At 64.8% G+C, this 22,450-nt stretch overlaps 2 protein-coding genes across 2 annotated transcripts in view; one reads left to right on the top strand and one right to left on the bottom strand.

Moving 5' to 3' along the window:
• Positions 1–2,453, bottom strand: part of LOC136391153 (neuromodulin-like) — a 3,378-nt gene extending 925 nt beyond the window's left edge. Inside the window, exons 1-2 of the mRNA XM_066362664.1 lie at positions 2,423–2,453; positions 1,461–2,169 (exon numbers count right to left, since the gene is read on the bottom strand). Of these exons, the coding sequence (XP_066218761.1) occupies positions 1,505–2,169; positions 2,423–2,453 (696 nt within the window). The 3' untranslated portion in view covers positions 1,461–1,504. The remainder of the gene's footprint in view (positions 1–1,460; positions 2,170–2,422) is intronic.
• On the top strand, positions 1,529–22,450 carry SNAPC4 (small nuclear RNA activating complex polypeptide 4). Its single transcript, XM_066366704.1, has 25 exons — positions 1,529–1,554; positions 2,443–2,581; positions 3,459–3,520; positions 4,347–4,511; positions 4,863–4,988; positions 5,680–5,758; positions 6,035–6,116; positions 6,897–7,001; positions 7,075–7,147; positions 7,407–7,571; positions 10,739–10,886; positions 11,073–11,179; positions 11,335–11,429; positions 13,857–13,951; positions 14,357–14,436; positions 14,658–14,937; positions 14,986–15,167; positions 15,908–15,991; positions 16,075–16,282; positions 16,576–16,646; positions 17,008–17,094; positions 17,673–17,700; positions 18,417–20,119; positions 21,327–21,447; positions 22,256–22,450. Exons 2-24 carry the CDS (start codon positions 2,452–2,454, stop codon positions 21,441–21,443), a joined length of 4,272 nt encoding a protein of 1,423 aa, XP_066222801.1. The 5' UTR covers positions 1,529–1,554; positions 2,443–2,451; the 3' UTR covers positions 21,444–21,447; positions 22,256–22,450.

The following is a 22,450-nucleotide window of genomic DNA, read 5'->3' as shown; positions in this document are numbered from 1 at the left end:
CGTCTTAGTCACAGGGAAGAGTCTTCTACCTCACCCAACCCACCTGCCCTAGCCCCTCGGCAAAAAGCGGGTTCTGCCGACGCCAGACAGGGCGGTCTAGTAGGAAGGTGCGAGGGTGAGGTTCCCTCTGGGTGTACATAACTCTGGGACACCCGTGAAGGTGAGGCTGGGTTGCCAGGGCAGGGTGCCGAGAGGAGGGACCGCGAGAGGGGTACAGCATTTTACGGGGGCTGGGGCTATACAGCAGACACGGCCAGCCTGGCGTCCCCTGCCCGTAAGCCAGGCTGGGCAGCCCTGCTCTTACCACCTCCAAATATCCCAGCTGCAACAGAGAACGAGATAGACACAGGCTTCATTACACGGTTCTCCCCTCTTTTTGTCCAGTTTGAAGTGTTGGACATACAAGTCACGCTAACGGACTGGTGAACACCCACCTCTGCCTCCGGCTGGCTGCCGGGCGGCCGGGCGCTGCTGCGGGGACCACTCAGAAAGCTCAGGAGAAACAAGCCGTTCTGTGGCTCTGCCCTGTTGATGTATTGTGTTCTTAATTTCTAAAATTTAATGATTTTAGAGGAAGGCAGAGACATCGATTTCTTGTTCCACTTACTCAGGCATTCATTGGTTCATTCTTGTATGTGCCCTGACTGGGAATCCAACATGCAACCTTGGCGTATGGGGAGGACGCTCTGACCAGCTGAGCTGCCCGGCCAGGGCCCAGCGCTCACTTTTAACGCAGACCCAGCTCTTGCTGCCCCAGGGGAAGCCCTTTCCTTTCCAAGGGTCCCACTCACCTGGAAGACACCCCCCCACACACACACACACACTTGTAGGCAGTCCCGCTGTGCCCTGGGGCGGGCACTCTGCATGCTGGCAGGTGTGCAGGTGTGTGGAGACTAGGCTGGCCAGGACTGCCCCGAGCACTTATCCTTGCTGGTGGCTCAACCAAAATCCTAATTACAATTTACAGATAAGAACGGAGCCTGACCAGGCAGTGGCTAGAGCGTGGGACTGGGACGTGGAGGATTGCTGGCTTGAGTGCAAGCTCATCTGGTTTGAGCAAGGCTCACCAGCTTGAGCCCAAGGTCGCTGGCTTGAGCGAGGGGTCACTCGGTCTGCTGTAGCCGCCCTGGTCAAGGCACATATGAGAAAGCAATCAATGAACAACTAAGGTGCCGCAATGAAGAATTGATGCTTCTCATCTCTCTCCCTTCCTGTCTGTCCCTATCTGCCCCTCTCTCTGGTTCTCTCTGTCTCTGTAAAAAACAGAACACACACAAAAAGAACACGGAGACAAGAGGCACGTGCTGGGGTCCCTCGCTGCTGGGCCAGGTCCCACTGTGCATCCGGCAGAACCGCCCAGCCAGGCAGCACGAGCGCGCACGGGCAGTGCCGGGGAGCGGCCGCGCGGGGGCAGCACCGACCCTCCCGCCGCCCAAGGCCCGTCCCGGGGTGCCTCGTACCTGCTGCGCAGCCGCGAAGGCGGGACTTCCGGTCGGTAGCGCCCTCACCCGCGGCTGCCGGAAGTGTGTTGCGCGACGGCGGCGCCGCTGGCGGGTGAGGGCGCGGTGAGGGCGGCGGCAGCTGCCCGGCCCGGGGCGGGGAGGGAGGGCGGCGAGCGTGCGTGCTGCGGCCCGCGGGCCTGGCTGGCCCCCAGCTGAGTCCCGTCCGCCAGCGCTTCCAGGTGTGAACCGGGCGCCTTGTGCGGGCACGGCGACCGTCCGAGCGGCGGCCGGTCTGTGCCCGTCGGTCCCCGGCGGGAGAGCATGCGGGGGGCGGCTCGCCGTGCCTCTCGCGGGTGGTCGGCCCCTGGGTCTGCGCTGTGCTCCTCTGGCGTCTTCCCTGCCCGGTCCTCCTTCTCCACGTCTCTATGTCCAGCCCCCTCCGCTGTCCCCTCTGCAGCGTCCGCTCCGTGTCCCTCCCGGCAGGGGCTGGTCTGGCCGCTGGGGGCAAGGCAGGGCCCGCCGCAGGCCCTGTCCTCGGCCTCCGTCCCCTGCTGTCGGTGCCCCGCCACCTGGTCCCTGCGGGATCGCCCGCCAGACACCCGCTGGGCATCCAGCTCTGGGGCGGGACAGCAGGCTGCGCCCACACCTGGGACCCCAGGGCCACGTGCGTCCTGGTCCCCTGGTGACTGCCACCGCACCCTGCCTTTTCTGCACTGGGTGACCAGCTCTCACGTGGCTTGCTTGTGGGAAGAGGGACCGGGCATTTGGGCCACGTTGGTGTCTGGTCACCCCGTCGGGGCAGGCAGCACCCATGCAGGGTGTTTCAGCCCCTGACAGCAAGGAGCCGGGGTTCGTGGGGCGTGGAGGGTGTCGCCTGGAGCCCCAGGCCTCAGTCGGGCCTCTGGGAGCCCAGCCCCTGCATGCCATCTCATCGCAGGAGAGGGAGGGGGTTCCCGCACACCTGGGGTTCTGCCGTCTACCTGATGTGTTTTGGAGGCAGGCAGAGGCCATGGACGTCGACGCGGAGAGAGAGAAGATAACACAGGAGATAAAGGAGCTGGAGAGGATTCTGGATCCCGGCACCTCCGGTCTCAGCGTGGAGGTCTCGGAGTCGAGTCTCGATTCGGATTCTGACGCAGGTGAGCTCCCCCGGTGTGCAGCCTGGCCTGCCCGCGGCTCCCGTCGGCAGCTGGCGCAGCGGGACCACCGGGACCTGCCTGTGCTCGCCAGAACCGGCCAACGCCGTCGCCCCTGGAGGGTGTCTTACTACTGTCCTCTCTCTTCACGGGCTCCCTGCCCGCTCGGTGTGTGTGTGAGTGCCCCGGACCATGTGGGCGTCTGCATCGGGCTGGCCTGGGAGAGAGCCTTCCAGAGCTCAGCTTGTCCGCCGCCCCGTGCCTAGACCGTCCCCTTGCTGAGGACCCCACCTTATCCTCCGGCTCTCTGTGCTGGGCGTGGCCGGCGGCTCTCTCTCTGAGTCTCCTGCTGCCAAAGCGCTCGTTCTGCCCACCGGCCCACGGCCCTCCGTGCCCCTGCAGAGAGGCCTGCCTCAGTGGCCGAGCTGTCAGGGCGCCCCCCACTCCAGCCTGCCCACACCTCCCTGGCCCCAGGCTCCACTCTGCAGCCCGACGTCTAACAGCTTCTAACCGCTTCTAACCGCGCCAGAGTCTCCCCCGTCACCAGGGCCTCTGCCTGTCTTCTCCCCGGGTCGTCCCCACAGCCACTGTTCCCGGGATGCCTGGGGACACTTCATGTTAGGCCTCCACCTTCTCCTTCTCACTGACCCTGCCCTCGGTCCATGCCCACGCACCTGGTCAGTGAGCAGAGCTCAGCCTGGGGGTGCTGTGGGCAAGGGAAGACCCAACTGCGTGTCTCTCCCCGAGCTCTCTCGGTCCCTCTCTCATTGCGCTTCTCCGCGGGGGGCGCTGCCCTGCCGTCAGCTCCTCTGCCTGCGGCGTTCCCTCGCCAGCCACCTGTTTTCCTCGTGGTCACAGCGGTGTGCTTGCGTTCCCACAGATTCACTGCCCGATGAGGACTCGGAGGATGAGGACTCGGATGCTGCTGGTCCCTCGATCTCGGTAACTCCTGGCCCGAGCTGGCTGTGCCCTCCGAGGCAGACACACCACACTTGCAGCTGGCCCAGGAGAGCGTTTGTTACTAAGGATGACACGTCGAAGTGTTTAGCGTCAGAACTCAAATTGCCCCTGCAAGGGACTGCTGTCAGTAGCTTGGTGTCTGTCCCTCCTGACTGTCCCGTGCTCACGTTTGTCCTGAGCGCGCACGGAGGGCAGGCAGCCGGCCGCCTGGGTGCCGCCCCTCACAGCCCGCCTCTGTGCCTCGGTTTCCCAGTCTGTAGGGCAGTGGCAGCTACGGCCCGAGTCCGCTCGCACATGTGAGCGCACAGAACAGTGCCTGGTGAGAAGTCATTTGGTTAGGCCAGTGCCTGGTCGCTGTTTTGTGATTATTTGGGGACTTTCTGTAATTTGGGGAAATTTCCAGTTTGCTCCGGGTCAGTTGGAGCGGCGGCCGGCTGGCCCCATGGCTGTTTGGATTCACCGCCTTCTGCCAAGTTCGGATCACTTCCACTTTCTAGTTTTGCGTGTCACTTGCCAGTGACGGAAGTCCCACGGGCCTGTCACAGAGCCCAAGTTTTGCAGAAATGCCTGTTGTAGAAACTGAAGGTTCCCATCTCCTCACGCCGCCCCCACCCCAGTTCCTAGAAATTTAGTTTCTTGCGTTTTCAACGAGGGAGAGGGGATCCTCTGCGGAAGAACGGGTGAGGCTGCTCTTGCCGTCCAGCGGCCGGGCGCGGGCTCAGAGGCCGGCCCCCTCTGCCAGGGCCCCGAGGGTGGGGAGCATCTGTGTGGCCCCACTTCCTCACCTGCAGTCTCCCACTGTGACCAGGAGGAAGAAAGGTGGGGTGAAGCCAGCAACGATGAGGACGACCCCAAGAAGACGCTCCCTGAAGATCCGGAGACCTGCCTGCAGCTGAACATGGTCTACCAGGAGGTCGTCCAGGAGAAGCTGGCGGAGCTCAGCCTGCTGCTGGCCCAGAACCGGGAGCAGCAGGTGGGGCGGGGTCTAAGAACCGGGAGCAGCAGGTGGGGCGGGGTCTAGCCCCAAAGACTGCCAGGGCCCAGCCTGCTGCTGGCCCAGAACCGGGAGCAGCAGGTGGGGCGGGGTCTAGCCCCAAAGACCGCCAGGGCCCAGCCTGCTGCTGGCCCAGAACCGGGAGCAGCAGGTGGGGCGGGGTCTAGCCCCAAAGACCGCCAGGGCCCAGCCTGCTGCTGGCCCAGAACCGGGAGCAGCAGGTGGGGCGGGGTCTAGCCCCAAAGACCGCCAGGGCCCAGCCTCCCGGAACCGGGTCCCTGCTCCACAGGTCGAGTCTGCCTCGCCCACTGCGGCCCCTTCTGTCCACAGGAAGAAGTCATGTGGGACCTGGCAGGATCCAAAGGCCCCAGGGTGAAGGGCGGCAAGAGCCTGCCGCTGAACCTGTACATCGGCCACTTCCTGAAACCCTACTTCAAGGACAAGGTCACTGGCGTGGTGAGTCGGCGAGGCGGGCAGGTTCCATGGGAAGGGGCTCGCGTCCCGACAACCTGCCACGGCTGTCGTGAGCACCTCGGTCTTTAGGGTGACGTTCTCCAACATTCTAAGACTCTCCCGGGCCCAGTGGCCCAGGCCTCCTCCTCTGGAATGGGGCAGCTGACCTCTGCATCACAGACAAGCCCCTGGACATGTCCTCAGAGGTGGCCGTGGGCGCTGGCACTGCAGGGTGACGGTCCTGGCGTGCGGGGCCCGATGTCTCTGGAGGCAGCCCTCCCCTCCTCCTCGACCCCTCTGCTGTGGCCAGTCCCGCCCTCTGCTTCCAGGGCCACCGCAGTGGGTCCAGCGTCCAGGGCCGGCGTGCACGTGCCAGGCTGCTCGCGGAGGCTGAGGGGGTCCAGCGTCCAGGGCCGGCGTGCGCGTGCCAGGCTGCTCGCACAGGCTGAGGGGGTCCAGCGTCCAGGGCCGGCGTGCGCATGCCAGGCTGCTCGCACAGGCTGAGGGGGTCCAGCGTCCAGGGCCGGCGTGCGCGTGCCAGGCTGCTCGCGGAGGCTGAGGGGGTCCAGCGTCCAGGGCCGGCGTGCGCGTGCCAGGCTGCTCGCACAGGCTGAGGGGGGGTGTCTGAGTCCACGGGGGGCCCTCTGGGTGAGCATGCCCAAGTCTGCGCCTGTGACGCTGCGTTCTCCGACAGGGGCCCCCGGCCAACGAGGACGCGCGGGAGAAGGCCGCCCAGGGCATCAAGACGTTCGAGGAGCTCCTGGTGACCAAGTGTGAGAGCCCAGCGGGGGCTGCGGGGGCCTCCCTGCCAGCCCGCTCTCGCCCGGCACACGCCACGCCCGCATGGCTCTGTCTGGAGCCTCTGCCGTGGGCATGGCCTTCCTGCCCCGTGCTGAGTGGGGTCCCTGTGGGGACACGTCCTGGCTGTGGGCCTGGGCAGGCTGTTCGCCCTCCATCTCCTCTGGCTTCACAGGGAAGCCAGGCTGACGGCGTGGAAGGGCCCCGGGAGGCGGTCACGCCAGCCGCCCTGAGTCACTGTCTCTCCCCAGGGAAGAGCTGGGAGAAGGCCTTGCTCAGGAAGTCGGTGGTGAGCGACCGCCTGCAGCGCCTGCTCCAGCCCAAGTTACTGAAGTGAGTGTCGTGGCCAGCAGGGGCAGCCCCCTGCAGCTCCCTGGGGTTGGCCGATGCCCGGTGCCCCCCCCACTGGGTCCCCCGCTGCAGCAGCAGCCACGGACCCTGAGCTGTCTCGAGGAGACAGCAGCATAGCGGTTTAGTGTGCAGACGGGGCGGCCACCCAGCCAGGTTCACTTGTCTGACTCAGGCAGTTTCTCTGCTCAGGGCCTCAGTTTCTGCCTGTGAAATGGGGACCATTCACAAGGCCTGTTTCATGTGTATGCTGAGGGGGTGACATCACATGGCCAAATCCCTGGCCAGGGAGCCCCCGGGGCCACACACTGCCTCATGCCTTGACGTTTGGGTCAGGATTTGCAGTGGTGGTGGCTGGGTCCCTCCGTGGGCTGCGGGGAAGATGGGTCCTCTCCCTGAACTATTCCGGAAGTGAGCGCATGTGGGCTTCGGACTGGCCTCTGGCCTGACCCTGTCACCCTCCTGTGTGCGGCACAGGGCCAGCACGGGGACGCTGGGCTTGGCACGTGCTGCAGCCACAGTCACCACCCCGTGTCTGCCAGCACACTGCCGCTCTGGCTGCTGATGTGGCCCCAAGTGACCACCAGAGGGGGTGTCGCGGCCTCCCCTGCAGGGTCAGAGCCTGAGCCAGGCTCCCTGCTGGTGCCCTGCCCCTGTGCGGTGGGGAGTGACCCACCCTGCACGGGGCACGGCATCTGCAGGAGGGCCCAGCGGGCCCAGAGCCCTCCCCCCACCCCGTAACCCCGGCCCGCCGCCCGCCCACAGGCTCGAGTACCTGCACCAGAAGCAGAGCCGGGTCACGAGTGAGGCCGAGCGGCAGGTCCTGGAGAAGCAGACCCGGGAGGCGGAGAAGGAGATCCAGGACATCAAGTGAGCCACGCGCGTCGGGCAGGGGCGGGGCCGTGGAGCCAGGCCCAGCTGACCGCCGCACTCCCCTCTGCAGCCAGCTCCCGGAGGAGGCCCTGCTGGGCAGCAGGCTGGACAGCCACGACTGGGAGAAGATCTCCAACGTGAACGTAAGTCAGGCGTGCCCCGTGGCCACCTGAGCCCCGCGCCCTGCGGTCAGGTGCGTGGCCAGCACGGAGGGGCAGCTTCACAGGCCTCCCCGCTGGTGCGAGGCCTCCGCTGGGGTGGTGGCAGAGGAGGCTCTGCCTTTAGAGCCAAGCCCACGTGTCTGGCTGCCCGAGCCCTGGTGCTGGAACGGGCTCCCGTTCTCCCCGCGCGCCTGCTGCCGGCCGTCAGGGGCACCCCCCCAGGCTTGGCCTCTCTGCGCAGTTTGAAGGGGGCCGCGGTGCAGAGGAGATCCGGAAGTTCTGGCAGAACTGGGAACACCCCAGCATCAACAAGCAGGAGTGGACTGGGCAGGAGTTAGACCGGCTGCAGGCCATAGCGGCCGAGCATGACCACCTGCACTGGCAGGACATTGCCGAGGAGCTGGGGGTAAGGACCGGGCCCCCAACACCCTGGGCAGAGTGCGTTCCGCAGCCGGGGGGCTTCTGGGTGCAGGGGCTTCACGGGCTGGGGGCTACACCAAAGCCGGGGCTCACAGTTGTCTGGGTGCAGGGGCTTCACGGGCTGTGGGCTACACCAAAGCCAGGACTCACAGTTGTCTGGGTGCAGGGGCTTCATGGGCTGTGGGCTACACCAAAGCCGGGGCTCACAGTTGTCTGGGTGCAGGGGCTTCACGGGCTGTGGGCTACACCAAAGCCGGGGCTCACAGTTGTCTGGGTGCAGGGGCTTCACGGGCTGTGGGCTACACCAAAGCCGGGGCTCACAGTTGTCTGGGTGCAGGGGCTTCACGGGCTGTGGGCTACACCAAAGCCGGGGCTCACAGTTGTCTGGGTGCAGGGGCTTCACGGGCTGTGGGCTACACCAAAGCCGGGGCTCACAGTTGTCTGGGTGCAGGGGCTTCACGGGCTGTGGGCTACACCAAAGCCGGGGCTCACAGTTGTCTGGGTGCAGGGGCTTCACGGGCTGTGGGCTACACCAAAGCCGGGACTCACAGTTGTCTGGGTGCAGGGGCTTCACGGGCTGTGGGCTACACCAAAGCCGGGGCTCACAGTTGTCTGGGTGCAGGGGCTTCACGGGCTGTGGGCTACACCAAAGCCGGGGCTCACAGTTGTCTGGGTGCAGGGGCTTCATGGGCTGTGGGCTACACCAAAGCCGGGACTCACAGTTGTCTGGGTGCAGGGGCTTCACGGGCTGTGGGCTACACCAAAGCCGGGGCTCACAGTTGTCTGGCTGCTTTTGAGGGGACGGCCCTCCAGGGTGACCCCTCCACACCCCCTCAGGCCTTGAGGCCCCTCTGAGAGCACGTCCTCCAGATGCTCTTGTTCACTGCTGACTTTGTTCCCTCTCCCCGTCTCTGCTCCTGCCAAGCCCAGCGGGGTTTATCTGAGGGGTGCTGAGGACACTTCCCTATGTTCTTCCGGTTCTCGTGTTGTTTCCCTCATGTCCTGAGGTGCCGACCACGTTCTTCGCTTGGCCTCTGTCTCTAACAACAAAGACATTGAAGGCTGCTTTCCTGACGCCAGCTTGGCAGGAGACGTTCCTTTTACGAATTTCTAATTCCAGGTTCATCGCCTCTTTCCATCTTAGCTTATGTAGGAATGTGTTTTTAAGTCGTTAGGTTTCTTGGGATTCTTTCCGTCGCTCTTTAGTTCTAATCGTACTGACTTGTGACCTGAGAATGTGAGCTGTGAAGTCCCCGTTTCTTAACTTACGGCTTTCACGGCCAAGCACGTGATCGCAACACACCCGACTAAACTTCCTCCCAAAGCTGCTTAAGAACAGACATGTGCTTGATTCTCTGAGGGCCTCGGGGTCCACAGAGCCCGCTGGGTCGTTTGTCTGCCGTCTTACTGAGTTCTCATCCCGAGAGCTGCCCCGTTCTCAGCGCGGCATTGATGTAACTTGGGTGAAATCTGGCGTAACATCGTTAACGAGGCGTTTTCTTCTCGTGTCTCTATTCTGCTTTGTGTGGTCAGCTGCTCTGTAATTCGGTATCTACAACTCCATGCTTTTATTGGTAAATTGTGCTTCCAAAAAGTCACGTCATGTTTTTGTATTGTTAGTTTTATTTTCAAAGGCTTTTTTTTCTTTCTTAGAGCAGTTTTAGACTCACAGCAAACTTGAGAGGAAGGAGGGGACAGACTTCTGTGTCCCCTCTGCCCCCATGAGCACAGCCTCCCCCTCAGCGGCACCCCCTTACCAGGTGCTGGTTTTTGGGTTTTTTTAGTCAAGAATGGACCCACACTGACATGTCACCATCACCCAGAGTCCACAGCTGACATTAGGGTCACTCATGGTGTGGTGCATTCTGTGGGCTTGGACAAGGTGTAACGGCGTGTCTGCTATGACATCATGCAGGGATGTTTCACTGCTAACGTCCCCTGTGCCCCCCTGCCCTCCCCACCCCACCCCCCGGCCCCTGATCATTTCACTGTCCCCGTGGTTTCCCTTTTCCGGAACCCACAGAGCTGGAGTCACAGTGTGTGCGTCCTTGTCAGGCTGGCCCCTCTCTCAGTCAGAGGTGTGTGGGGTCCCTCCAGGTCTGTCTCTTCATGGCTCATGTCTTCGTAGCACTGAATGATATCCCATTGTCCAGGGGGACCACAGTGGACTGTCCATCACCTGCTGGAGGACCTCTTGGTGGCTTCTGAGATCTGTCCACTAGGAATACAACACCTGTGGGCAGCTGTTTGTGTGGACATAAGTTTTCAGCTCCTTTGGGTAAATACCCAGGAGCACAGTTGCTGGATTGCATGCTCAGGGTCTGTTTATGTTTAACTTTGTCAGAAATCACGCGGTCTTTCAAAGTGGCCGCGAGAGTGTTCCTGCTGCTCCGCCCCCTCTTGGCGCTCGGGGTGGTCTGCGCTCCGGGTGTCCGCGGTCCTGACAGGTGTGCGGGGGTGTCGCAGTCTAACTGGCATTTCTCTGGCAATGTGAGGGGGAGCTTCTCACATACTTCTTTCCTGTTGCAGATCTTTATCCAGGTGTTTGAAGGTCTTTAGTCCCTTTTGTAAACATTGTTTCTTAAGGTTCTCTGTATCTATCTTTCGGGTAACAGTCCTTGATCAGATACGCTTTTTTGCGAGCATTTTCTCCGGGCCTGTGATCCCCTTGGAGTCGCCTTTCAGCACACAGGAGTTTCTAATTGGAGTCGGTTGTTTCTTTCACGGATGGTGCTTTCAGTGTCGCACGCAGAAGGCATCGCCGTCCTGGCCGGGTGGGTGGTGCAGGTCCCGCCCGCCGCCCTCTTCCCCGCCCGGACCCCCTGCAGAGAGACCCTGGCACTCGGGGCGGAGCCTCTAGGAGCTCCGGGCGTGGCCGGCCACGTGTTCCCTTGTGTGTCTGTCTTCAGTGTGGTTTTCAGGTCACAGGGTGACGTGTCACGGCGACTTGCGGAGCTGTTTTCCTTCTGTAGACTTGTTTCTCTGTCGTGGGGCCCTCTCACTGTCCCCTCAGGTCTGGTAGGAGCGCGTAGACCCCCGAGGCTCACAGGCGTGTGTCACCATGCGGCGCCTCCGACCCAGCGCGTACGGGGTGCCCCTGTGTGCACGGGCGCAGGCCCGGTGACACCCTTTGCTGTGGTTTGTCCCGGGAAGACCAGCCGCAGCGCCTTCCAGTGCCTGCAGCAGTTCCAGCAGCACAACAGAGCCTTCAAGCGCAGGGAGTGGACGGAGGAGGAGGACCGCATGCTGACCCAGCTGGTGCAGGAGATGCGCGTGGGCAGCCACATCCCCTACCGGAGGAGTGAGTCTGCGGGCCCAGGGCCCTCCGGGGGCAGGGGCGGGGGCAGGGAGGTGGCTGGTGGTGCCTGAGCATGGTGCGGGGGGGCCGGGTCCTGCCCTCCTGGGGATGGTGACTGTCCCCAGCGGTGAGAGCTGCCGCTCCATGGTGACCGGAGGGGCAGTGCTCACGAGGCCCCTCCACCCCCAGTTGTCTACTACATGGAAGGGAGGGACTCCATGCAACTCATCTACCGCTGGACCAAGAGCTTGGACCCCAGCCTCAAGAAAGGCCTCTGGTCCCCAGAGGAGGACGCGGTACGTGTGGGGCCCCGGGGGGAGACGAGCTCTGGGCCGCGCCCTGGACCCCGCAAGCTGCTGCCGGGCCCCGGCGTCCCTTCTGACACAGACTGAGTGGAGGGTGGGGGGCTGTGCCCCCCCAGGCTCATCTGTCTGTGTGTCCCTTCCTGTAGAAGCTGCTTCAAGCCGTGGCCAAGTACGGGGAGCAGGAATGGTATAAAATCCGGGAAGAGGTGCCGGGCAGGAGTGACGCCCAGTGCCGAGACCGGTGAGTCGGCCATGCTGGGCGCAGCGGGCCTGGGTGGGAGAGGAGATGAGGACCCAGGCTGTTGGGCCCCGGGGGTGGCTTTGGGGTACAGGGGACACCCAGTCAGGAAATAGGATCGCTGTTGTTTTCAAACCACACCTTGATTCAGACTCGACCTGTGATGGGCCCTGGTTGACAGTAGCCCTGAGCCCTGTTGTCCAAATTCCTCTACCGAGTTGCTGAGGAGCAAGGTAGCTGGCGGATGGCTTCAGCCTCCTCCTTCTCTGGGCTTCTGCTTTTTTTTTTTTTTTTTTTTTTTTTTAAATCCAAACAGCTTTATTAACCCTTGAGCAGCGAGTTTTTTTCATGCTCACTCACCCCCAAGAGTGATTTTTTTATTTCAAAAAATGGGCCCTGGCTGGTTGGCTCAGTGGTAGAGCGTCGGCCTGGCGTGCGGGAGTCCCGGGTTCGATCCCTGGCCAGGGCACAGAGGAGAAGCGCCCATCTGCTTCTCCACCCCTCCCCCTCTCCTTCCTCTCTGTCTCTCTCTTCCCCTCCCGCAGCCAAGGCTCCATTGGAGCAAAGATGGCCCGGGCGCTGGGGATGGCTCCTTGGCCTCTGCCTCAGGCTCTAGAGTGGCTCTGGTTGCAACAGAGCAATGGCCCAGATGGGCAGAGCATCGCCCCCTGGTGGGCATGCCTGGTGGATCCCGGTTGGGCGCATGCGGGAGTCTGTCTGACTGCCTCCCCGTTTCCAACTTCAGAAAAATACAAAAAAAAAAAACACAAAAAGAAAAAAATTAGTTCCAGTTATAGTTTTATTAACTTAAAATCATGTTTGTTTGATAACCAATTTATGGAAACAAGAACATACATTTGCCTTCTTTTAACGTCACCTTACACATTTTAAAAAACTGGTCGTACTCTGGATGGTCAGGAGGCACGGGGGCAACGTACATGAACGTTCGTACTCCTCAAAGGCTTACGATATAAGTCACACAACATACAACTCACCTTTCTTTATACTGTTCGGTTCTGTGGTTTCTAGGGTATTCATCCAGCTGTGTAGCACTTGCTTTTAGGACATTTTGGTCCCCCTACAACGAAAACTTATCCCCTAACAAAGAAAACAAACAGTTCAAAACAGGGCAGAGGACCTGAGTAGACACGTCTCCAAAGGAGACATGCAAACAGCCGTTGAAACCAGGAAAAGACGCTCACATCACTTGTCATTTCAGAAGGATAATTAGAGCAGTGGGTCCCCAACCTTTTTTGGGCCACGGACCAGTTTAATGTCAGAAAATATTTTCACAGACCGGCCTTTAGGGTGGGACGGATAAATGTATCATGTGACTGAGACAAGCGTCAAGAGTGAGTCTTAGACGGATGTATCAGAGGGAATCTGGTCATTTTTTAAAAATAAAACATTGTTCAGACTTAAATATAAATAAAACAGAAATAATGTAAGTTATTTATTCTTTCTCTGCGGACTGGTATCAAAGGGCCCACGGACCAGTACCGGTCCGTGGCCCGGGGGTTGGGGACCACTGAGTTAGAACCACCGTGAGTGACCCCTTCACACATGAGACGAGGAGCCACCGCAATCCTGCGCACCGGTGGTGGGGTGCGGTGTGGGGCCCCGCGTGGGAGTGGCCAGCGGCTCCTCAGAAGCCATGCAGAGTGGCCACACGGCCCAGGACCCCTGCACTTGGGTGGAAACAGCCCCGGTGCTCGTGGACAGGTTGGCGGATAAGGGACGTGGGGCCGCAGAGCCCAGATAGCAGAACGTCACTTGGCCTGAGACACGGGTGGGAACCTGGCGTGTGCCGTGGTGTGGACGAGCCTGGGAGCCGGCGCTGTGGACACGCCGTGTGCACGGATGTGCTTGCTTCTCTCTCACACGCCCTGCTAGGTGTGCGACGGCTGGGTCACGTGGTGACATGGTTTCACCCACCGGGAACCTGCCGGACTGTTTTCCAAAGTGGCTGCTGCCCCCACTGACCACTGACCACCCCATGGCAGCATGGGCGAGGGTTTCCGTGCTTACTGCTGTTCCCACGGGAGCCGTCCTGGTGGGGGGACGTGTGTCCCTGTGGTTGGGTGTGGCATTTCCCCAGTGGCTGCCCACGTGGGCATCTCTTCTGTGCTGTCGGCCTCTGCCTGTTGTCTCTGGAGGAATGTCTCTTCACGGCCTGTACGCATTTTTAAAATTGAGTTATTTGTGTTATTGACTCGTACAGAGTTCTTTGTGACTTCCAGACACAAATATTCCCTGCTCAGGCACCTGGTTTGCAGGTGCTCTCACGGTCCATGGGTCATTCTTCACTTTCTTGATGGTGAAGCACGGGAGTTTTTTTAACTCTGATAAAGTCCAATCTGTGTATTTTGGGGTTGGTTGCCCAGCCACCTTCGTATCTAAAACGTCCGTTTGTTTTCATGTTGTTCCCAGGTATCTCAGCAGGTTACACTTCAGCTTGAAAAAGGGACGGTGGAATTCAGAAGAAGAGGAGAAGTTAATTGAACTGATAGAGAAACACGGTGTCGGTGAGTCCTCCTTGGCACAGCCACGTGGGCGCCCGGCGGGCCAGTCCGTTCCCGGCTGCCTCCTGGCCGCCACCCCCCTCCCGGGCACCAGGGCGGTGGTTTTCTCAACCCACGGCACGTCTGCGCGCGCTGGAGGGGGCTCAGGGCGGGATGGGTGAGAGCCGGCCGCCACGCCCAGCTCCATGCAGGCGGCCTGTTCAGGAAAGGCCGCCTGTCCATGGACTTAATTTACGGAGCGGCTGTTTTCCACTGGAGGGCAAAGCTTCTCAAACGCGAGAGCTGTGCTGGGGGGAGGTGCCCTGGGGGGGGGGGCAGCTGCGGAGGAGACCCCCCTCCTTGGGCTGAGGGCCACTTCCCAGGTGACGGCTGGGTGGCCGGGCAGCTCCCCTCTCCTCGGCCTTGCAGGTCACTGGGCGAAGATCGCTTCTGAGCTCCCCCAGCGGACGGGCTCCCAGTGCCTGAGCAAGTGGAAAGCCATGGTCAGGGTGAGGTCTCCCGCAGGGCGGGGGGGGGGGGGTGCGGGGGGCCGGCCGGCAGGACAGGACAGGACGGCTGCTTTCTGGCCGGGGCATCTCTCCAGGAGGCCGCGGGCGGAGACTGGGCTGGCGAGTGACCGCGCTCCCTGCACCTGCCCCAGAAGCCCGCCCGCCCGCGTCCCTGTTGCTGAGCCCGGCAGCTGAGGCCTGAGCAGCCCCTCCCCCCACAGAGGAGGCAGGGTCGGGGCAGGAGGCGGCGGCAGCGTCTTCGCAGCGTGCGGTGGAGCTCCAGCAGCGGGGACAGCAGCAGTGGGGACAGCAGCGGGGACAGCAGCAGGGACAGCAGCAGCGGGGACTCGGAGCCCGAGCCGGAGGAGGCCCCGGACACCCAGGAGGGTGGCCAAGCGCGGCCATCAGCACAGCACCCCGTGCCAGACATGGACCTGTGGGTCCCTGCCAGGCTGAGCGTCCCCATGGCGAAGGCCGCGCGGGCCGGGGGCGGCCCAGGACACGGCCCAGGACACGGCCCAGGACACGGCCCAGGACACGGCCCAGGACGCTCGGCTGCCCAGCCCGGCCCTCCCAGCGCCTCCAGTGCGGCCCAAGCTGGCGGCAGGGAGGCAGAAGGGCCGGGCTGGGCACAGGCCCTCTCTGGGACCCACCGCGCTGGCATGAGGGGCGTCGGATACCCACACTGTGCGGGCGCCCACCCTGAGAGCGCAGAGGAGCCGGCAGATGAGGTGGGCGTGGCCCTGGCTCAGCCCGGGGTGTGGGCTGGGCGCTGCTGGGCGGTAGGAGCTAGGCCGCGGGTGCGCGGCAACCCCTCCTTGCTCGTAGGACAGTGGCTTCTGGCCGCTGTGAGGACGGGGTGGGCAGCAGGCGGCAGCACCGCCCCACCCGGCTCCCTGTAAGAGCCCCGTGGAGAGCGAGGAGCTGCTGCCCGCAGGCTGTGCCAGGCCCCAGCTTGGGCTGCCGGGCTAGTCCCCTGAGCCCTGTGCTGGGGGGCCACTCGGGCTGGTCCCCTGAGCCCTGTGCTGGGGGGCCACTCGGGCTGCCGGGCTGGTCCCCTGAGCCCTGTGCTGGGGGGCCACTCGGGCTGCCGGGCTGGTCCCCTGAGCCCTGTGCTGGGGGGCCACTCGGGCTGCCGGGCTGGTCCCCTGAGCCCTGTGCTGGGGGGCCGCTCGGGCTGCCGGGCTGGTCCCCTGAGCCCTGTGCTGGGGGGCCACTCGGGCTGGTCCCCTGAGCCCTGTGCTGGGGGGCCACTCGGGCTGGTCCCCTGAGCCCTGTGCTGGGGGGCCACTCGGGCTGGTCCCCTGAGCCCTGTGCTGGGGGGCCCTCCTGAGGCCTCAGGGCCTCCGCACATGTCTCCCCCATGCGGCGCCAGCATTGGGGTCAGGAGGGGGCCTGTGCGCTGCCCGTGGGGTGGGCTCCGTGTGGGCTCCTCGCCCTGCAGCCCCGCCCCGTGCTGTCTCTCTGTCAGGGGGGGCGGCGGCTGCTGACGGTGCCTCTGGAGACTGTGCTGCGGGTGCTCCAGACCAACACAGCGGCCCGGCGCCGCGCTCTGGTGAGGGCCTGCCCGCGTCCCCTGCCCCTGGCCGGCCATGCGCTCAGGGCACACCTCGCCAGCCGCCACCTCTGCCCCCACAGATGGAGAAGCTGAAGCAGCCGGGCCGGCCGGGCTCCCCCCGGGGGACAGGCCCCGGCGGTGACGTGGACCGGCCCCGTGGGCGGCACCGGGGACAGATCCTGCAGAGCAGGCTGCTCGAGCGCCGGCTGCTGATGGCCGTGAGCCCGTGGGTGGGCAACGTTGTCCTGCCCCGCGCTCCCCGGAGGCCCCCCGCGGCGCCCACGCGGGGTACTGTCCCTGGGCTCCAGGGGGACGGGGACACGCAGGGGACCTGCAGGTGGACGCTGACTTTCTAGAAGGGCATCTGCTGGAGGGTGTGGGGCTTGGTCTCTGTCGTTCTGCTCAGCTGACGGGTCAGTGTGGGGACTGTCCTAACCCTCCAGCCTCAGCAGGGGCGTCTGTCTGGACTGGGGGTTCTTCGGGGCTCCCTGCCTGGCCCCCGGGCTCCGAGGCTCGCGGGGCCTCCAGGGGAGGGACTTGGTAGCTGGAGCCACTTTGTGCCTGTGCCCTTGTCCCCCCAGCCGACGGCATCAGGGCGCAGCTGCGGGACGCCCGCCTGGCCAGCACCCCGGTGTTCACCCTCCTCATTCAGGTGAGCCTCCACTGCGGGGCTCTCCTCTGTCTCTGGGACGTGGGTGGTTTGTGGGGCTCCTGCAAGCACAGCTTCCCCAGCCGTGGGTCCCTGACGTGGTCTCCCAGCGACCGACAGCGTCTAGCGGCAGCATCCCTGCCACCGTCGGCTAAACCAGCCCCGAAGGGTGGGGCTCGGGGAGGGGTGTGTCCTGGCAGCTGAGGGGGCAGCAGGCTCTCTGCCCCAGGCTCTGTGCTCCTGAGAGGCGCTGTGGTCAGGGCTGCGGACACCTTGGTCATCTCAGCCCCTCCGGGCAGGGCAGGACCTCCCGTCACGTGTGGTGTCACACGTGGGTCGTGTGTGTGCCCGCATGTCCCCTCAGCTGTTCCAGATCGACACTGCCGGCTGCATGGAAGTCGTTCGAGAGAGGAAGGCCCAGCTGCCCGCCCCGCCCCAGGCTGGTGCTCAGGTGAGGAGTGAGGGTGAGTGCTGGGCATGGGCTCCCCTGACCCCTGCCACCCTCTCCTCCCACCCCTAGGCAGGAAGTAAGGAGCAGCAGCTCTTGGCAGGGACAGGACGTGTCCAGCCCCATGGGTTTGGGCTCAGGGAGGATCTGCCGGGCTCAGGGAGGGCCCGGAGCCTCCGAGGACTTCCAGTCACGTCCTGGGCTGAGACAGGACCCACACTCAGGCCCACCTGGCACCTGGCACCACTGCCACCGCCCCTGGTGCAGGTGGCTGAGCCCGTGGGGTCTGTCAGTAAGAGGGCGCCCTGCTTCTCCCTGCGGACCAGCTAGACCAGCTCAGAGGAGCCCCCCTGAGGCCCCTTTAGGCAGCGCTGCCTCAGGAGGGGGCCAGGGGCCTGGGTGGGTGCCAGGCCAGGGGTGCTGTCCGGGCCAGGCCGGGCCTCTGGGCTAGTGCAGGGGCAGTACGAGGGGCAGGACTTATCCCCGTGGCAGGAAGGGGCCATGCTCTTGGTGATGGTGGGAAAGGGGGCTGGGGCCCCTGGGGACTCCCTGAGGGGCTGACTCGCCCCCTTCTCTTCCAGGCACCCCTGAGCGCCCCGCAGCCCCCAGGTACTGCTTCCCCTCCCCTCCCCTGCCCCCTCCCCCTCCCTCCTCCCCCTCCCCCTCTCCCTCCCCCTCCCCCTCCCTCCTCCTCCCCTCCCTCCCCCTCCCCCTCTCCCTCCCCCCTACCCTCCCCTCTCTCCTCCCCCCCTCCCCCTCTCCCTCCCCCCTACCCCTCCCCTCTCTCCTCCCCTCCTCCGCCCTTCCCTTCCCTCCTCCGCCCCTCCCCCTCCCCCTCTCCCTCCCCCCTACCCCTCCCCTCTCTCCTCCCCTCCTCCGCCTCTCCCCCTCCCCCTCTGTTCTGTCTCTAGGGGAGAGAGGCCAGTCTGTCCCAGGCTGGGAGCAGCACGTCAGGCCCCTGATAAGGGACTTTCTTGCGTCCCGGGAGGGGGACGAGAGCCTGGCTGGCCTGAGGCGGGGTGGGGGGTGTTCCTTGGACTCTGGCCTGTGAGCACCACAGGTGAGCACTGAGGCCTCCCTGGTGCAGAGGTGACGTGAGAGGCAGGAGCCTCTCCTGGGGCCACTGCACATCTGCTGCACCAGCAGTTGGACAAGGGTCTGTGGTCCCGAGAGGTGATGCCAGGAGGGCGGACAGTGGTTTGGAGACGTTCACGATTTGGGGGCCTGCACACCAGGCTCCTGCTGCCATGCTCCCAGCAGCGCCCCCAGAGAGCCCCCGGCGGGCAGGGCCAGGCCCTCGTCAGTGCCCGCTCGTCTTTCCTCAGAGAGCCTCCTGCGCTGCGCGCCGGCCCGGGAAGTCGCAGAGAAGAGCACCCACCACGGCGGGCATAGGGGGCGGCACCCCCGCCGGGCCGAGTCCACCTCCCAGGCGTCCCCGCCGGCCCCGTGCGGCCCGAGGCCCAAGCCCAAGACCGTGTCCGAGCTGCTCCGGGAGAAGCGGCTGAGGGAGGCCCGGGCCAGCAAGGCAGTCCAGGGCCCCGTGGTCCTCCCGTCCCAGCTGCTGGTCGCCTCACCCCTGGTCCTCCAGCCGCCTGGACCGCTGGCCTCCCCCGTGTCCCCAGCCACAGGGCTGGCTATCTCAGACTCAGCGCTCTCCGGGCCTGCGGTCCCCACGGCGGCCAGTCCACGTGCTTCAGACTCCTGGACCTCGACCACGGGCAGGGGGTCCCCTGCTCTGCAGACCCTGGCCTTTGCTCCTGTCTCCACCGTGGCTGGGATGCCCCCAGCTGCCGCCAGGGCCCCCACTCTGGGCCCTAGCCCGGTGCCTGTCAGCGGCCATCTCTGTGGTTTCGGACAGTCTCAGGCCCCCACCTCGTCCCGGAAGCAGGGCCTGCCCGAAGCCCTGCCTTTCCTCCCTGCTACCCCCAGCCCCGGGCAGCTGCCGGTCCAGCCCCTCAGCCTGACGCCCGCTCTGGGCACCCCCTATGGTGGGCCACACACGGCGGCCAGCACTCCGCTGCCTGTCACCTGGCTGCTCACGGCCCAAGGGCTGCTCCCTGTGTCGATGCCGCCCGTTGTGGGCCTTCCCAAGCCGTCAGGGGCCCCTGACCCCAAAGGGCCATCGGCAGTGGTGACTCTATTGCCCTCCTTGACTGAGACCCGGGCAGGCCAGGGCACAGCCAGCACAGACTCAGGGTCAGCCCTTCGCCCCGGGACAGACCTCACACCCCACTCAACGCCCCCGCCGTCCCTCAGCCCTGCAGAAGTGGACGGTGACGGGGCTCGTGCTCCTGGGGGACTCTCTTTGCCCGGAGAGGCCCAAGTGGCTGGGGAGACGGCCTCCCAGGCTGAAGTCCTGGCTGACCACCCGGAAGCAGAGGCACCCGGGTCCAGCCAGCTGCCTCTACACAGTGGTGCTGACCCGGGGAATGCCCCAGAAAGGACACCGGTGCCCGCCTCAGAGCCAGCGGAGGCCAAGGCACCTCTGGACTTGGAGAGGCCACCCCCACCCCAGCTTGGGCCTGAGAAGGGTGCCCTGGACCTGGGCCTCCTGTCCCAGGAGAGCGAGATGGCCGTGCGGGAGTGGCTGCGGGGACAGCGCGGCGTGTGTGTGCCCCCGCTGGGCAGCAGACTGCCCTACCAGCCCCCCGCCCTGTGCAACCTGAGGGCGCTGTCCGGCCTCCTGCTGCACAAGAAGACCCTGGAGCACAGGGCCGCCTCCCTGGGGCCTGGCGGGGCGGCCGGGGCCCTGCAGGCCGCGCTGGGGCGGGTGCGCAGGCGGCTGCAGCTCAGCCCCGCCTACCTGCTGCTGAAGGCCCGCTTCCTGGCGGCCTTCACCCTGCCCGCGCTCCTGGCCACCCTGCCCCCGCCCGGCGTCCCCACCACTGTGTCCGCAGCCACGCCGGCTGACCCCGAGAGCGAGAGCGAGGACGACCAGGAGCCGGAGCTCCTGGACGGTGACGGCCCGCTGGACTGCCAGGCGCGTGGGGGTCCCCAGGCAGGGCCCGCGGCCACAGCCCCCCTTCAGGTAGGTGGCCACCGGCATGGAGGGCCCACCCCACTTCCCTGGGTGGTGCCCCCTTGGGCGCCCTGCCGCCTGCCTGCGGTGTGTGGCCTGCCTGGGGGTGGGGTAGGGTGGGGGCGGAGCAGGTGGAAGTGGCCGGGGCCTGAGAGCTGTGGCTCCTGAGGAGGAGGAAGCTGGCCGCGGGCCTGCCAGCTGCGTGCAGACCGTGCAGACTGTGCGGAGGCTCCGCCTCCTCGGCCACTGGTGGTGAGAGAGGCAGGAACCTCGCTTCTGACACGGGAGACCCCGGCCTCTCCTGGGGCTCCCGCCCCGCTGCCCTGTCTGCGGGGGAGCTGGCTTGGGCTCCATGCCCACCTGTGCACCCCTCTCCTGGCCGGCCCGCCTCTGCCCTGCCCCTCCAGACAGCGGGCCTCAGGTGTCGGCTCTGGCCCCACTCACCTCGGGGCTCTCTGAGCTGTGGGCGAGACCGCTCCCCGCCCCCCAGGGAGAGCCACAGCAGCACGTGAGGAGTGTGTCTGTGCATCCTCTGGGGCAGTGGCACAGGAGTCACTAGCAAGGCCGCCCCGCCTGTCCCCATTGTCTGGGGCTGGGCCCCTCACACTGGGCCCAGTCAGGGAGGTTGTCCAGGCTGCTGCAGGTGTGTCTCGGGCACATTGGTGTCCTCCCCTCTCCTCCCCGTGTGGGGAGGCCGTGGCTGTGGACTGGAGGACACACAGGAGGCAGGGTGGTGGCGGAGGGCTGTGCCACCCTCCCCAGGGGCCTTGCCCAGGGTCCCAGGACTGTCCTCTGGGCTGACGAGCAGCGGGTCCAGTGCTGGACCCCAGGTCCGAGAGGAACAGGCCCCTGCACCGCACTGTGTATGCGGCCTCTTCACCACCTGTTCCTCGGTCCCTGTCCTGCTGACCCAGCGGGGGAGCAGGGACACGGGGTTGCTCAGAGTGGTGGGAGCCCCCAGGTGAGGCAGGCTTCAGCAGAAAGCTGGGGCCTGCGTGTGGCCCCAGGGAGGGCAGCGCCCTCCCATCCCTTGCCAGTCGTGGCCCCAGTGTGTGGTGGTGTCCCAGGCCAGCCTGTGGTCCTCTGCTGAGGCCTCGGCAGCCAGAGCTTCCCGTCCCACGGGCCCCTCACCCACTCCTTGCTACTCTCACTGCCCCCCATCTCGTCCATCCTGGCAAAAAGGTCTCTCCCGTCCCCACACTGGATTCCGTTTCAGGGAGTCCTGGACCCCGGTGAGGGCCGCGCCCCGCCCTGCCCGGACGATTCCAATGACTTGGACGTGCTCAAGACCCGGCAGGGCCGGCACATCCGGAAGCGGAGGAGGCTGCTGTGAGCAGGTCAGCGGTGAAGGTGGGCCGCGGTGGTCAGGCCAGCCAGGCGAGTGGGGGGCTGCTGGCTGGTGTGGCCCTGAGCTCACAGCAGGTGGTGGTGTTAGGCAGGTGGGCCCAGGTCTGGAGAGGCTGACTCACGACCCCCCTCCCGCCCCTGGGTCCCTCTGTCCTGCACTCTTCTCCCTGTCTGTCTGCTCAGTGGGCAGCTCCTCAGAGGCACCCTCCCTGACCGCTGTCCTGAGGAGGCACCGCCTGTCCCAGTGTCCGTCTGTCCGGGGGCACTCACCCCCTTACTTGCCCACTCCACTGTCTTCCCACCCCATGAACGTGAGCCCGTGAGGGCAGGCACGTGGCTTTTTGCTGCTGGGTCCCCGGTGACCAGACCGCAGGCCCCAAGTAGGCCCTTAGCACCAATTGGTTGAGTTTGTGACATCAAGACTGAAGTGGGGGCAGATGCTGTGGTCAGCAGGTCCCCAGCGGCCAGAGAGGCTCCTTTTATTGATTTGAGAGGAGGGGCAAGGAGAGACGGGAACAGCAGTCTGTTCCTGCGTGTGCCCGGACTGGGGATCGAACTGGCAGCCTCTGTACTGCAGGGCGACGCTCTCACCAACCGAGCCACCCAGCCAGGGCAGGAGAGGCTCCTCTGAGCACCGGGGGGCGGGGTGGGGAGAGGTGAGCCCACAGAGGGGTCATCATGGCGGCCCACCCTCTGGCTCACGGTCTGTCCTCGGCACGCCCCCCACCCCACATGGTGCCTCCACAGCATCAGGCTGTGATCGGGGTGCCCCCACCATCGGGGTGTCTTGTGTTCCAGGACAGCTCTGCCCAGACGCCCACGGTGGCTCCATCAGGAGTGGGACCCTGCTGGACTTGGCAAGCCCATCACCCACCCCACAGGAGAAAGTGGCCGGGGACCCGGAGAGGCTCTGCCAACAGTGACCACGCTGTCACGGGGACCGTTCCCCTAATGCAAGTTGGAATATTTGAAAGAATAAATAAATGTCCTCTA

The sequence above is a fragment of the Saccopteryx leptura genome, chromosome 2 (genome assembly GCF_036850995.1).
Source record: "Saccopteryx leptura isolate mSacLep1 chromosome 2, mSacLep1_pri_phased_curated, whole genome shotgun sequence".
Taxonomy (NCBI): domain Eukaryota; kingdom Metazoa; phylum Chordata; class Mammalia; order Chiroptera; family Emballonuridae; genus Saccopteryx; species Saccopteryx leptura.
The sequence above is the reverse complement of the archived record's forward strand: the minus strand, read 5'-3'. Positions and strand labels throughout refer to the sequence as shown.

What these genes read in the sequence shown, in the direction of transcription:
- SNAPC4 (XM_066366704.1), top strand. Translation starts at nt 2,452, where the DNA reads ATGGACGTCGACGCGGAGAGAGAGAAGATAACACAGGAGATAAAGGAG. An exon ending in GGTCCCCAGAGGAGGACGCG is followed by an intron (nt 11,180 to 11,334) that starts GTACGTGTGGGG and finishes CCCTTCCTGTAG; the next exon opens with AAGCTGCTTCAAGCCGTGGC. An exon ending in GGCCGGGGGCGGCCCAGGAC is followed by an intron (nt 14,938 to 14,985) that starts ACGGCCCAGGAC and finishes ACGGCCCAGGAC; the next exon opens with GCTCGGCTGCCCAGCCCGGC.